At 38.6% G+C, this 16804-nt stretch overlaps 1 protein-coding gene across 2 annotated transcripts in view; it reads right to left on the bottom strand.

Moving 5' to 3' along the window:
- Positions 1–16148, bottom strand: part of actr5 (actin related protein 5) — a 40227-nt gene extending 24079 nt beyond the window's left edge. For both annotated transcript variants that reach the window (XM_028452480.1, XM_028452479.1), the window contains exons 1-5: positions 15765–16148; positions 1563–1801; positions 1289–1458; positions 984–1201; positions 662–826 (exon numbers count right to left, since the gene is read on the bottom strand). In XM_028452480.1, the coding sequence (XP_028308281.1) occupies positions 662–826; positions 984–1201; positions 1289–1458; positions 1563–1801; positions 15765–16142 (1170 nt within the window). In that variant the 5' untranslated portion in view covers positions 16143–16148. The remainder of the gene's footprint in view (positions 1–661; positions 827–983; positions 1202–1288; positions 1459–1562; positions 1802–15764) is intronic.
- Between the last annotated feature and the right edge of the window lie 656 nt (positions 16149–16804).

Below are 16804 nucleotides of genomic sequence, written 5' to 3' on the forward strand. Positions count from 1 at the left end.
TGAATAATTTTATTATGTTTAAAGAATATATTTTCTGTTTTTTTGTACAAAAAATATATAACTTTTTGGTTAACAAATAATCGTTTGAACAATCGTGATTTCAATTATGACTAAAATAACCGTGATTTTTATTTTTTCTATAATCGAGCAGCCCTACCAGATACCACTTTTCATTTCCGGCCCTACTTCTTTTGGGGGGCATCCTTACTAAAGTAGAGACTTCTCTGGGGAGACAAACAGAAACCTAGAGGAGAGAATCTCATCTATTGGTCAAAGTGAGTGCATTCGAGAGCACAGATAATTCTGCTTCCTCTGTTTCAACAATGAAGCAGCAAGTTGCCATGCTTTTGGTGGTTTCAATGCCCTGTTTTGCACTGCAGCTGGTTCTCCTGCCCTCTCACATTGTCATGCACTCTAATCCCATACTTCCTGGTGTTACTCTGTGCCGAGCACAAGTACTGTATATCTATGCGTGCTGAGTCCAATTGTGTTCAGGACGCAGCTGAATCGCTCTAGGTTTCAGTTGGAAGTGCTTTGAGACTGGCAGAAGCAATCCCTCTAGAATTTGCTTGTTTGATCTATCCGAGAAAACGAATCATAAAGCGTTTTAAGTGCTGTGGGATTCTTCGGTGTGAGAGCACCCAAAGTTAAAGCCATGTACCTCCACCTTTCCCTCGGCTCCATCAATATGCAGCAGCTTCTGTCTGCCCTGCTCCACCGCCAGCTGCAGTTTGTTGATGTATGAATGCAGCTCCTCAGCAGAGTCCATGTTGAGCTCCACCAGACTCTTGTGAAACTGATCAAACAGACCATCCTCCAGTAGCTCCTGCCCCCACAAAAATTCTGCAATCAGTGCCTTACATTCATACACAAGACTTTTTTTTTTGTGTTTTTTTAAAGGTGGATCTGTATGTTATACCAGTCACATATAGATTTGAAATGGTCTTTGACAAACGGCTAATACATTTAATGCATGTCCTTGCCTGTACTGTCATTAGTCTGTCCAGCCTCTCCTGGTCCTGCTGCAATTTCTCCTCTCGGCGGCGAGCATTGATCTCATTAATCCGCCGAAGCTGCTGAGCTCGCCTCTCATGCCTGTCTTCCATGCACGTGCCACCACCTGGCAACTTATTGGAAAATGGAAGCTGCATTCTGTGAACTTCCCTCTCATAATACTCTGGGCTGCGCCATTTTTCCAACTCTAGAAAAGGAGCAGAGTAAAAACCACAAGTTAAAAAATCTTTAGGTTTTCTTAGGCGGATGTTCATGTTTACACTGTTTTACACGCCTTCATGATAATCTACAGCAGTGTAGCTGTGCTCGTGCAGCAATTCCTCCATGCGGCTGAGGGTGATTGCAGCAAGGTGACCTGGGTATTTCAGCTGCAGGAGACGCTGCAGGTATGAGGCTGCTTGGCTCCCAGCCACGTTCACACGCTTACAGTTTACTGCGTCCAACCTCAAATAATAAACAAGAATGAACTTTGTAAATAAACAGCAAGGAATATTTTTAATTTCCCATCATGGTTGAGTGTTCAACAATCTGTGTCTGTCAGTTCTCACCTGCCGTTGATAACAGGCAGGATATGCGAGCAGTGGTACCCTGAGGAGAGGACAATTCCAGTGGGTGACGCTGAATGGTTTGTCTGATTGTTGTTGTGGTAGAAACTGTAAAGGCCGTCCACACCATAGGAGACGTACGGGACGTGGTAGCACTCAAACAGCAGCTCTGACATCATCTGCCGGCAGTGCAGTGGATTGCAGGGAGCCTCAGTCAGCACTATGGGGTGAGCTATATTGCCCTACACACAAATCAAAGATGTTAAACATGACCAAAAAAACACAGCTACTGTTAGCCTTAAGGTGTGTTTACACATGACCAAAAAAACACAGCTACTGTTAGCCTTAAGGTGTGTTTACACTGAACACGACTGTAGCGCTGCAGTCACTTAAATCGCCCCTGATGAGTCGCTTGCACATAGTGGTGCTTTTTGGTCACTTCATCACTTCACGTGTGTGTGTGTTGAGCCGGTGACGGGGTAGAGAAGGATAAACACTGATTTCAATTCTTGCGCCGCTTTTACAGTTTAAATGATCAACTTAAGGAAATATTAACTCACTCAGTGCCATTGACAAGATAACTCATCATTTGCATTTTTTCACGGGGATTACTAGAAAACACCCTGGCGGAGGTCCCTCATTAATATCTAAGCTGTGGGGTGTAGTGACCAACTGTGTCCTGAAGAAGGCAGCAGTGCACCTTTAGATGAGTGATTAGCCACTGATGTTACCCAGCAAAGCAGGAAGAAGCAGGAAAAAGGGAGATTATGGCTCTACATTGTGATATTGTGAAGTATCCAGCAGCTCACAGCTCCACATACTAACACAGAACATGAGTGGACCTGAGTGGATTATTGATAATGTTGTGATCGTGAGATAAAACCATCAACTAACAGGGCTAAACGGGTCATCCCTGCGTGTCGGGAGGAGGGGGAGGAGAGGGGGTGTGAAGGGGGGTACAAAATACCCCCAGTCTGTGAGCCAGATAGCAAAATAATAGGTGACATGTAGGAGGTAGCTCCGCAGAGCTCAAAGGAAGAAAGGAAAGGCATTTACGAGACAGAAAATGGCGCTACGTACAGAGCTGATGTTCCCAGCAGCGCACAGCAGTGGATAATCGACCAGAGCATGTGTGGAACTCATTGGATAATGTGGCGATTGTGAGATAAAACCATAAAAAAACGGGGCAAGCAGTGACCCTCTGTATGTCTGGGAGGAGGAGGAAGTTATGTGTGTGCAGATTGACGGGAGAGAAAGTTGGAGGAATGCCAAAATACAGTAAGAAATCAATTCAACTCTGACCCAGATAGCAAAATAATAATAGTTTTGCCATCAAAAGCTCTGTCTCAGTGTTTTTTTTTAATGTTTTATATAAGGAAACAATGTTCAGATTTTAGAGTTGTCACTAAAGCAAAAAAAATAGCTTAAATGTCACTGACAGGGTTTTTTTTTTTAATAAAAAGGCTGTTTTCTCAGCTTTTTGCTCTGAAACTGAAGATTTGTGTAAAACTTGCCCTATTCAACGGCTGATTACAAAAGAATGAAACAAGCCAGAACCATTTTGATGAAAGTAGAGGCTTCAATATTTCAGAATCTGGTGTCAGATTTCAGATAGTCATAGTAGAAAATATTCTGTGGGTCTTTAAAATCAGTCAAAATGCTCAAAAACACTGAGGGGGGTAGAAAATCTGAAAATGTCTGGCACTGAGTTAAAGGATGAGTTCACTGAGAATGTGTTATGATCAGTAGTTACTGTGGTTTTCAAGAAGTTAACCGCTTTAATTTTGCCCCGATAAATTGAGGAAGTTGTACAGCCCTCTGCAGCAGCCGTCTGCACTGAAGCGGGAGGGAGCAGGGAGGGGCTGCAGCTCTACAGACAGTGAAGGACGCAAGAGTTGACGCTTGAAGTCACTTAAAAAGTTCAAATTTTCAACTTTCAACAAATCACGCAAGTCACGTCACTTAAGGGGAGATAACTTGAGGTTGTGTCATTTACATTAATTTTTAATGTAATCTAGTCACTTCAGTGACTGGCCATGTTTACATGGGAGTGCGTGGATGGACGGACGCATAAACATGCGGACCTTCACACGGACTTATTAAACACACACGAATCTCGGTAAACACAGTAAATGGAACAGGCTTCACCGGCCGGCTGGCACTAGGACCCAGAGACGGAGTAAATGCGTCCCTGTACTGCATTCACAGGCTGTAATATCACCAATTTTATCATTTTACCAGTTGTTAGAGCTACTATCTTTACCAGGGAGCAACTATGTATTACTGGTGATTGGTTTCCAGAGTTTTACTAGGCTTTTTACCGGTGATTAGTTCCTATCTCTCTTCCGCTCCGTGGTCCAAACTGAAACCGTGTGTTATTGTCGAGCTGCTGCTTCAAAACTACAATCAAAATAAAGGTGAAAACAGTTCTCATGTGTGGTGTTCTGTGTTATAGCAGACAATAAAAAGTTTGTTGTGTGTTTTTCCTGATAGACGTGATACGTCATGTTCTCCCCCGTCCAATAATTCCCCCTAGACCTAAAGCGGAATTAACTAAAGCCGAACAAACCTGTTTTCCATGTAAACCTCATTCGGGAATTACCATTGCCATGTAAACGTGAAGCAGAACACTTTAATTCCGAATGATTTAATTCGGAATGAAAAAACATCATGTAACCGTGGCCGCTGTGAACGCACCTTTAGGATGCTTTGTGAATATGGGCACAGGTATCGTTGATACATCGAAGTGTGAATTTTGTATTCAGACATACAGACTGCATGTGTATGTGTTCTGACAAAAGTTTTGATTTGTTTTGTTGTGCAGCCAAAGGAGTACTAGTGTTTTATTTTTATTTGTACTTTTAATGGTGGCCCAAGTCTTTAGATTCTGTAATCACTTCAAGTTTTTCCTAAGACACTCCTTTTGATTAAATGGATGCTAAAACAGATTTTGTGTGAAATGTTGGTTTCCTTAAGAGTGTAAAGAGTGGGGGGCCACCACACATATTATGTTATGTCCTAGTAGGGCTGGGCAAAAAAATAGATTGATCAAATTTGTAGATAAACAACTTTTACCGCGTTCCGTCCTTGTTGGTTACCGTAGTTTGATGTGAGCCAATCCCCTCTTTGTTTACATTCGTTTACCCTTTGAGTAGCTATATGTGTGCCATAGGCATGTTTAGTTTTTTATTCACAATATGCTGAGATGCTAAGGGAAGAATTTATTATTTTTTTAATTGTAATGTTATATGTTAGAAATTATGTAGTTATCAGATTTCTTAATCAGAAAATTTAAGCTACTGTGAAGTTGCTGTTGTACTTTTGCTTAAACCTGGGTTAAAGCTTGCATTTGATGAATGACAGACCCTCATTTACTTTTTATTTTGGGATTGTTCTTTGCATGTTAACTCTTGAGAACAATCACATCAATAAAGCTGCACTTTTGACAATATATCTAATGTCTGCAGTCATTTTTAAGTGCATTGAAAAAAAATAAAAATAAAAAATCAAATCGAAACTCGAGTTTTTTTAGGCAAAATTGCCCAGCCCTATGTCCTAGCCTGTGGAAAAAACAACATTCTGTGTCATATCATTCACAACACACTTGTATGGACTCAAAACTGTCTAGGACAACAGTGCTAAACATAATAGTAAGTTAGATGCTTATTATATCCCTTATGACGGTGTTACATCTTTAAAGATTTGACATAAACAGTTAAGCTGTATAAATGCTATACAAATGTTGCGTCATCAAATCAATGGAGCCAAATTAGGGCCAAATGTTTGATGCTTTTAAAAAACTAAAGTATAGTTTTTTTCAGTTTAAATATAGTTTGGATTCACATCAGTAATTTTTTTGAATAATGATTCATTTTCGCTTTTCACTTCCATATTCTGTAAACACGTGGACAAAAATGTTGGTACGCTTCTGGGAAAGAAAGAAAAATCCACAATGGTAACTGAAATAACTTGAAACTAACAAAAGTGATAATAAATTTAAAAAATACTGAAAATTAACAAATTAAAATCAGACATTGCTTTTGAATTATGGTTTAAAAGAATTCTTTAAAAAAAACAAAATAATGAAACTGGCCTGGACAAAAATCATGGTACCCATAACTTAATATTTTGTTGCACAACTTTTCTATAACTCTCAATTAGACTTTTGCACCTGTAGGTGCCAGACATTTTGTCCTACTCCTCATGTACCCTGAACAGAGTCAAGACACCCTGTGCCAGATGTAGCAAAGCAGCCTCCTCCATGTTTCACAGTAGATACAGTTTTCTTTTCTTTGTATGCTTCATGTTTGCATCTGTGAACATCAAGCTGATGTGACTCACCAAAAAGCTCAAGTTTTGTCTCATCTGTCCAAAGGATATTCTCCCTGAAGCTTTGTGGCTTTGTCAATATGCATTTTGGCAAATTCCAGTCTTGCTTTTTTAGGATTTGCTTTCAGTGACAGGTGGTGTGATCTGATACTAATGTACTGTGAGCTTAAAGTCAACCTCTAATCTTTTTGGAAGTTGTTCTGGGCTCTTTGGTTACCATTCGTATTATCTGTCTATTTAATTCATCATCAATTCTCCATAGACGTCCATAAAGGTTGGCTACAGTCCTGTGGACCTTAAACTTATGAAGAACTACTGTACAACTATCATTACAGGAACATCAGGCAGTCAAACTGCTTTCTAATTAAATGTTTGACACTGGGCATTCACTTTTCTACACTTCCAATCACATGCAATATTCCATCTATAAAGTGTTTAGTCAAAGTCGTTTAAGTTCCTACGTTGCCCAAAGGCAGCATAATTGGGAAAGGTTCCTAGCCTTTATGATCAGCTGTCACTCATGACTTCACACCCTTCTCAGTTGATGCCACACCACATCAGGGTCAAAAGTCGGAAACTGAAAAAAATCAAAAATCACATCAAATGTCAAAATATATATGGAAGTTAAGAGTAAAAATTAAACCTTTTTTTTTTTTTTCTCGTCTGCACATGCTGTCAAAGGTCAACACTACAAGAAGTGCAATCATTATGAGACAGCAATGCATGTTTTGTTATTGCAATAAAATAAATCATTTATTTAAAAAAAATTACAAAAGTGACTTAAAACTATATTTAACAAACTAAATCAACGCATTCATTTTTTTCCTCTACAAAACATTTAGCTCTAATTTGGCTCCATCAAATCCAAATAGTATGTTCTCTATAGCCTAGGTTCCCAAAGTGGGGTACATAAAAACAATATGATAACATTGAAAACTAGAATATAAATAGAGCAGCAGTCAGGAACCTCCATGTATTACCACAAATTACCAATACACATTTACCTATGTAAAACTACCCTCTAGTGGTGACAGGAACAATCTTATCAAAAAAGCACAAAAATTATGAGAGCAACATTGCTTTGCGCTAGCCAAACGCACGGGTTGGATAACTTTCATGTCAGTCATCCAATCTCTTTGTCTCTGTGGGGGAAGGCGGGGCCACTAATATACACACAAAGAGGAGTAAAGTGAGCCTTGTGAGGAGCAACGCAAGGTAACGTCGGCGTCTCTGAGACATTTGGTGGAAAAAATGATTGCCAAGCCAAGGCCACAAGGTGTGGGAATATTTCGGTTTCAAACCAAATGACCATGGTGAGCCAATCAACATAGATGAGCCAGTATGCCGACATGGACTATTTTAAAATGCAGTTTTTTGCGAACAGAGACGTGGAGTCCATTTTATTTTTAATTGTTTTTTTTAAAGTTCATGACATTCCAATTACAAAGGTAAAAAACACTAAAGAGAAATATAAGTTGACTGCATCTGTATAGGTGTACTTGCATTATTATGATGTTATCATTACATTAGTGGTTAATTTGGTCTAAAACAATGTCGACAATAATATCGTTTATTGGCAATAATTTGTGGGACAATATATCGTCCAGCAAAATCTGTTCTCGGCACAGGCCTAGACACAATGACACTTTATTGTGCGGCACTGAGGTTAAAAAGGCTCCTATGTGACTCCCCTGGCATGACATGCCCATGGCCTCCCACATCTGATGACTTAAATGTGACTACAGCAAAATGTGTTGTGCCACTTGAACTGTATAATCTGATTGCTTAGATCACAGGTGCACCCACATTAGCATATTATGTCAATATACCCAAGTCTGTGTCTCAGTCTAACTGTTGACCTTCTAACAGCTTCATAACAAGTTGTGTCACTACTAAGTAGATTAGCACATTGTGCTTCATGGGACACAGCTTTAACTACATGGGAAGACGTTTCTGACAGTGATGAGGATGATTTAGACGCATGAAAAAATAGGGATGTCCCGATACAATACCGATATTGCAGCCTTGAGTATTGGCCATTACCGATATGGATCCGATACAATATAAGCACGAATCATACATACTTTTATTACTTATTTTGTCGTGTGTAATGTTATAAAAAGCTTGATCAAGTGATGTTATTCAAACAGAGAACAATAGTCAGCAACAGTAGGTATGAGAATAACTGACCCATTTATTATTAACCAATTGGTTACATGCATTTCAACCTTCAACACATTATCTACAGTATTCTACAATTGAATAAATATAATATACATCGGAGATTTTAGATGCAGTCCAATAAAATCCGATATTTTTTCTTCTGGCTGATAACAGACCGATATCCAATATCAATATCAGATCGTGACACCTCTATTAAACAACCATAAAACATCCTCTAAGAAAAATCATCCATTGAATAAAAATATCATAAAGTTATTATGTTATGTTATTATGTACATACATTATGTTATCATGCATATATAAATGTCAATTTGTGAGAGATTTTGTGTTGCTAAAGTCAATGTCTATGAATAAAACAAGTGAATCTAACACCGTGGAATTTTCATTTTTTAAATCTATATTTACATAGAAATTTTGGCTTGTGACTAAAAACTGCAGGATATTTTGTGGAGAACTTTTAACCCAAAGTCCATTAGTGTATACTCTAAACAACAATGCATTTAAAAAGTAGTGCCAAGACATGGAAACAAAAATCATTTTCTAGACAATTTTTCATGGTCCACCTTATGGCCTAGAAATATCAACAGAGTGAACGAGCTTGTTGACGTTTATATCCCTATAGACCTATGACCCCCCAGGTCACGCATGCACAGTTCTAGAGTGTGAAAAGGCTTATTGACCAAGTTCAAAAAAAATGTTTGTGATTAAGATTTATCCATGGAAGAAGTTGAAAATAATATTAGAAGTAGGAAATGACGGACTTACCGGCGAGTTTTATAAGACTTTACTTATTAAGAACACATTTCTAAATTTTCATTACATCTTTATTTTATTTTATTTTTTATCTTTCAAAGGAGGCCATAGAAGTCGGTAAGCTCCTGGCAACAACGTGTCAAGGTTTAATCACCTTAAAACTTTAATTAACAATGATGCCAAATTTTTGGCTCACATCTTTGCAGAACGATTAAAAACGTGTTTTGATACAGTTATAGATGAATTGCGTTATGTAATTCAGACCATCAAGGAACAGCTTTCAAGTGCAGGAAAACCTACGGTATTCCAATACCTTCACGTGAATATTGTATAGTTTTTGATGCAATAACAGCATGTTTCTTAAGATTATTACAAGGCAGCAATGTAATTAATAAACAATCTATGTCAGTGGTCTGCAACCTTTACCCTCAAAGGAACGATTTTGCCTCATCTCATTTGGATTAAAATCCTCCCAGAGGCGAAAAAATGCCTTCTCAATGAAGACAATACAGTGTATTAAATTCTATAGAATAATGTTTGATTTAATTTATAATGATCATGTAAATGGCATCTTAAAAATAGTTTAAAATAAATGAACATCAAGAAATAACAACAAAACAGTATCTTGCATCTTCAAATTCCTACACGTCAGTTAACATGAACACAATGTTATATAAAGAAGATTATTTTTAGTTCGTGTATTTAAAGGGCCACAAAAAGTAACATGAAGTTTGATAATGCATGATCATGTGGTCAACACAAAGCATGCATATTTAACCGGCACATTGGCGATTCAATTAATCTGTCCCCCACACAATTAAAACCTCTATTTTCAATATTTTTCAAAGCTATCGGGAGCCATTGTAAAACAGTCAAAGAGCCACATGAGACTCCAGAGCAGCAGGCTGAAGACCCCTGACCTATGTTAAAGACTGACATCTTGTTGAATGGCATCAATATTAAATCAATCTCATCAATCAATCTTTATTTGTATAGCGCCAAATCATAACCAATGGTATCTCAAGGCACTTTACAGTAGAGCAGTCTTAAGGACGGACTCTTCATTTTATGGATACACACATATGCATATATACGTATATACACATACATATGTATCCCACACCCAACATGAATTCATCATGGCGGCAAGGAAAACCTTCTGTTAAGCAGCAGGAACCTTGTGTGGATCCCATTCCTATGATGAACAGCCATCCACGTTATGCTGTGTTGGGTGTGTGCAGAGGAAAGGGTGGAGACAGAGTTGTTGAGACTCTAACTCCACACTGAGGATCCCACGGACCTGCAAGACAAAAGCCAGTAGGAGTACAGGATCAAACACACAAGGGAAGAAGCAGACATAGAGGGAGTGTTTGAGAGAGGAATGGGACCCTCTTCGGTCCCTCTCTAACCTAAATGACCTCTCTCTTAACGCCCTCTCCAACCTCTCTCCAACCGAGCATGCCAGACCCCCCCCCCCCCGGCAGTCTATGCCTATTGCATCTTAATTATGAGCTATGAGCTGGTTCCTAACTAAAAGCTTTACCAAAGAGGAATGTTTTGAGCCTAACCTTAAAGGTAGAGAGGGTGTCTGCCCCCTGAACCGTGGTTGGTAGATGGTTCCAGAGAAGTGGGGCCTGATAACTGAAAGCTCTTCCTCCTATACTACTTTTAGAGACAAATGGAACAACGAGTAGTCCAGCATTTTGAGAGCGTAGTGTTCTGGGGGGATTGTATGGCACTACAAGCTCCTTGAGGTAGACTGGTGCCTGTCCATTTAGGGCTTTATAAGTGAGAAGAAGAATCTTGAATTCTATTCTATATTTTATGGGAAGCCAATGCAGAGAGGCTAATACAGGAGTAATGTGATCTCTTCTCCTAGTTTTAGTCAGTACACGTGCTGCAGCATTTTGAACCAGCTGAAGTGTCTTAAGCGACTTGCTCGGGCAGCCTGCTAAGAGAGAATTATAATAATCCAGTCTAGAGGTAACAAAAGCATGGACTAGTTTTTCGGCGTCGCCCTGAGACAGGATAGATCTGATTTTAGCAATGTTACGGAGATGAAAGAAGGCAGTTCTTGAAGTTTGTTTTATGTGAGAGTTGAAGGATAAATCCTGATCAAATAGAACCCCAAGGTTTCTAACAGTTGTGCTTCGTGCCAGAGTAATGCCATCTAGGGCAGTTAAGCTAGCATAGGTTTCTCTAAGGTGTCGTGGGCCCAGTACAATGACCTCAGTCTTGTCTGAGTTCAGAAGAAGAAAATTTTGGTCCATCCAGGCCCTAATGTCCTTTAGACAGACCTCAAGTTTAGATAGCTGATTTGTCTCACCTGGCTTCATTGATACATACAGTTGGGTATCATCAGCATAGCAATGAAAGTTAACAGAGTATTTTCTCATAACATTACCAAGGGGGAGCATATAGATACAGAAGAGGATTGGACCTAGCACAGAGCCCTGAGGAACCCCGTAGCTTACTTTAGTGTACACAGAAGACCTATTATTCACGTGTACAAACTGGTACCTATCAGATAGGTAGGACTTAAACCAGTTTAGGGCAGTCCCTGTGATTCCAAGTAATTTCTCTAATCTCTCTAGTAGAATATAGTGATCTATAGTGTCAAAAGCTGCACTAAGATCTAATAAAACCAGCACTGAGAGTCGTCCTTCATCTGAAGCCCAGAGTAGATCATTAGTTACTTTAACTAAAGCAGTCTCTGTGCTGTGTTGAGCTCTAAAACCTGACTGGAAGTCCTCGAACAGGCTGTTGTTTTGAAGAAATTCACAGAGCTGAGCCGCCACAACTTTCTCAAGAATCTTTGAAATAAAAGGAAGATTAGATATAGGCCTGTAGTTTGCTAAAGTGCTGGAATCAAGAGTAGGTTTTTTGAGAAGGGGTTTGATTACAGCTACTTTAAAGGACTGTGGCACGTAGCCTATTGATAGGGATATATTTATTGTCTCCAACAAAGATGGGCAGACTAGGGGAATAACTTCTTTAAACAGCTTAGTTGGGATCGGATCTGAAAGGCAGGTCGATGGTTTGGAGGATGAAATAATAGAGTTAAGTTCCTGAAGTCCTATATGTGTGAAACAGTTTAGGTTAGGCCTATTTACATTTAATGGTACAGCAGGCCCAGGTGAAGGCAGGGAGTGGCTAATTTTATCTCTAATCTTATGAATTTTATCGTTAAAAAATGTCATAAAGTCCTCACAGCTGAGGGCTAGAGGAATCATGGGCTCAATAGAGCTCTGACTTTGTGTTAGCCTGGCTACAGTGCTGAAAAGGTACCTCGGATTATTTTTATTTTCTTCAATTAGTGAGGAGTAATATGTAGATCGACTATGTCGTAAGGCTGTCATGTATTTACTATGGCTTTCTTGCCAAAGTATTCGTGACTCCTCTGTTTTATTGGAGCGCCACATTCTCTCTAATTTACGGGTTGTTTGTTTGAGTGTGTGAGTTTCAGAGCTAAACCACGGAGCTTTCCTCTGACGTTTAATAGTTTTTTCCTTCAATGGGGCAATTGAGTCCAAGGTGGATTTTAGTAGACTAGCAGAGCTATCGACAAGCAGATCCAGTTGAGAGGGGCTATAATTAATGTCATAGTTATTTATTGGATGGTGCACTGAGTTTAAGGCAGCAGGAATGGCCTCTTTAAATTTAGCCACAGCACTATTGGACAGATTTCTACTCGTAACTATAACAAATCGTACTCGTAAGATAACAAATGCAATAAATAATGCATTGTTTAGACATACTGTATGCAGCAATGTTCAACTAATTATCATGCCAAATATTATTAGTCTTTTTTAAGGAATTAATAGAACAATAAGGTTAATGTTTATTTTAAAATGATACACTTAATCTACTTCACAACCACGTCCTTAAAAAATACAGAGCAGATACTTGTGATTATTTTGTATTCTGTAACGTTGAGACAGAAACAATTCTACATTTATTTTATAAATATATCCATGTAAAGTTTTTCTGGTTTGATGTTGAAAATATGTTTGAATCCGTGTGGGATTAAGGTCGATCTGCAAAAAAACAGATGTTATTTTTCATTTAGAGAAAAAGGATATGGAACGTAATGCAAGTGGCAGAAAGCCAACATCCTCCAAATTAAATACAAAATGAAGATGCACTTTGAAACACTGGTTTAACGAAAAAGAAAAATTTCCAGACTATAAACTTTTGGGAATCTTTAAAATAATCTCTGTGATTTAAATGGATATACCCCGTGTTCAAATTATGCAATTTTTTCATGTTTCTCAATGCTGTTGAACTGAAATAAAATTTTGAAAGAAAAAAAACTGATGACTCCTACAGAGTTAGATAGTTTCATCATTATTATACAAACAAATGTAACGTGTGGCAGCTTGGGCCTGGCTAGTTCTTGGATGAGAGACCACTGAGAATTCCAGGTGCCACAGTGGGGTGGCACTTGCTCCAGTGGTATCTGTCATTGTGTCCTTGGACAAGACACTTTACCCACATGGCCTCGTATGAATGTAGAGTGTGAGAGAGGGTTGGTGGTGGTCGGAGGGACCGATGGTGCACTATGGCAGCCTCGCTTCAGTCAGTCTGCCCCAGGGCAGCTGTGGCTACAATAGTAGCTTACCACCACTAAATGTGGAGTGAAAGAATAATGCCGTAATTCTGTAAAGCGCTTTAAGTGTCTATGATAAAGCACTATATAAAATCCAATACATTATTATTATTACTTATAAGTAGGGATGTAACGATTAATCGTAAGGCAGTTAAAAATCGATTCATAGGTACCACGGTTCACATCGATGCTCTGAAAATTGAATCGCAGTACTTTTTTTAAACAAACGAGGGCGCTATATATTAATCCTTCCAGAAGCGGAGTGACGGGCGGAATCTGCTACTATTTTCTTTCTGGCCGCCATTTACTGTTAAACATGCTCATAAATGATTCTTTACTCCTTCAGCACCGAAAGAATATCTGTAATATTACGTGAATATCTGTAAAAGTCACGTTTTTCTATTAGCTCTGTCTGCTAGCATAGCTTCTCTTCTTCACTGGTGGAATAAATGCATGCCAACCGACCACTGGGTTACCAGCGCCCTCTGCTGGTCTAAACAAATATCTGACGTAAATACAGTAAAATTTTTTGTTTTTTTTCAAAGTCCAATTGTTAAGGCACAAAATACTCTTTCAGTTGCACTTTTAAAAAGAAAAATAACTATTATGCAGTTTTGAATTGTTTACTATAGAATCCTGAATTTAAAATTAATAAGTTTCTTCTTCATTTGTATTATTCCTTTATGTATTTCATTTAAGATTTATTTTTAGTTAAATTGCATCATTTTGCATAGTTTATCAAGGGATTCTTTTGACAATGAAAAATAAAAGGAAAATAGTATAGTATTTTCCCCCAAAAAATAAAGGAATATTATTCAGTCATTTGTCAACATTCCCATTTTGTAAAATAAATCGTGAGAAAATCGTATCGTGAACCCAGTATCGTAAATCGAATCGTATCGGGAGTTGAGTGAATCGTTACATCCCTACTCTAAAACTTCACATGCTTGACCTGAGGGGTCATAGGTTGAGAGGGATAAAAAACATAAACAAACTCATCCACTCTGTTGATATATCCAACCTAACCGTGTTTGTAATGTTATTCCAAAAATCGTTAGTGTTTTAATAGTGTTCATATTACTAATATTACACATATTTGGACTCGAGGAGGTGTCCAGCGTTTTCCGCTGATGCAGATTTCAGCCGATCCGAGCACTTACTGATGGGAGCAGCTCAGCAAGGGCAGTCCCCTCGCTTCCACCCCTGGTAAATGAAAACACCGACTACCTGGGTCTCCAGTGGGCGGATTCAAACTCTACCCGGGAATTATGCACGTATCTGAGCATTTTTCGTAAATCCAATGAGAGAAACAGTATTAAAGCGACAGACCACCTCTGCTTCCACACTCCTTTTACAAGCTTTTAACGTTTGATTGTTGTGTATTTTCTGTATTTACTGTTGTTGGTTTCTTTTTTTGACTTGTGTAGTTGTTTTAACAACTGTAAAGGGTTTTAGAGTTTAGAGAAAAACGCTTCATAAGTAAAATATATTATTATTATTGATGGGACAAGCAAGATTTCCGAATGTGAAAAGGACAGCACGAGTTCACACTTTCAAAAGGTAAATTTACAAGGCACACCATTCACTAACCAGGTCCATAATTATTTTTAAGCAAGTATTTTAATTCAATTTACAAATTTGAAGAAAGTGCACAAGATGGACAGGTCGACAAGTGAACTGGAGTAACACCATCAGCTGAAACAGTTTGAAAAGTCAGGAAAAAAAACAGAATTTTTAGCTTGTGTGCAGCATTAGCTTTAGCAGCTAACTAGGTCTTTCTGCCTCGGAGACCGATATCACATTTACGCAAAAAAAAATCTTTCAAGGAATCAACGCTCAAACGAATAAATTAATTTAAATCTCTGTCAGACTCGGTTCCTACACCGTCAGCCATGACGAGTTTATCCCTTTTGACCTTTGACCTCATGCGGAAAAACTGCGCCAGTGCGACAGTGTGAAAAGGCTTATTGTAAAAAGGCATCTGCGATGTGTGAATGGAGTTAAGTCATTTATGCAGAGCAGTGATTATGGCTTACAGCCTTTTTACCCATGCACAGCACAGGTAAATAAATAAATATATGATTGAATTCATATTTATTTATAATGTTTGGATTTTTTCTGTAAAGCAATTGACTGTAATACTGCGCTCAATATATAACTGTCTAATTAAACGATAACATTGACCCGCCCGTGTTTTTGCAGAAGTTAGCCGAGTTTAGTTTACCACCAGCAACCAGCGACAAATTCAGGAAGTCGTTCACCAATTAACTAGGTCCCCAATTGAAACATTGCACCGAGCCCCTTCTCTTTGCACCACAGTCAACACTGACCTCTGAGGCGATGCCCATGTGACTAAACACGTAGTCGAAGATTAGCTCCTGGATTTCAAAGTTAACCACGACGTTGCGGTCGAACTGGCTCTTCAGCAGCCAGCGCAGAGGCTCCAGGTTCGGGATGTCGTTTCCGATCTGAGTCTCGTTCCGAGCAGCGCCTCGGCTCCGCGCAGACACAGACCTAAAGAGAAGCCGCGGGAAATCGTGGTCGACTGCCGCCCAGCCCGCCCGGGTTTGGAAGGATCCGTTATCTATTACCAGCGGAACCGGTGTGGGCATTAGACAATTAATCGGGAGCTCAAAAACCGGATCCGGCGATGTTTTGGTGTCCTGGAAGGAGAAAATCTGGCACACCGGACCGTCTCTAGAAGCCATTTTGAAATGTTGCTACTTCAAAATAGTACCGTGTAGATACTTGTTTAGAGTTCCGATCAGCAAACGTGTTTAAAGAAGTATTTTCAATATAAAGCTAATCATGAGATTTGCGGGATGTACATAATCAAATAAACTAAAACAATGTGAAAATATTTCATCAACTAATAATTTGCCATTTTATTTTTTTTTACAAAAATCTTGGATATTGGTGTGAACAATTTTCCAAAATGATTTGCCTTAACAGCCCCTCTCTCTCTCTCTCTCTCTCTCTCTCTCTCTCTCTCTCTCTCTATATATATATATATATATATATATATATATATATATATATATATATTGTATTTGTCCTCTTTGTCAGCTATATTAACCAAACATTTGTATAATAATCTTAAATACAAAGTGCAGTCTGAGTAAACTATAAGTTTGTAGACATGTCTCAGGTGTCCCACATTACTCAGTAAAAATTATTAAGGTAAATGTGAGAGCTTGTAGAATGTGATGTGATATTAAAAAATAAAAATAAATAATCCACACGTGAAATAAATGTCATGTCACAAATGATGGGAAAAGGTGAACGTGTAGAAAATAGTCACAGAAAAAAATATTCACTAATGTGTAGAAGGATATTTACACCAATAAAATGATAGCTGCAAACTTGTAAT

This window comes from Gouania willdenowi, chromosome 7 (assembly GCF_900634775.1).
Source record: "Gouania willdenowi chromosome 7, fGouWil2.1, whole genome shotgun sequence".
In the NCBI taxonomy this organism is placed as follows: Eukaryota; Metazoa; Chordata; class Actinopteri; order Blenniiformes; family Gobiesocidae; genus Gouania; species Gouania willdenowi.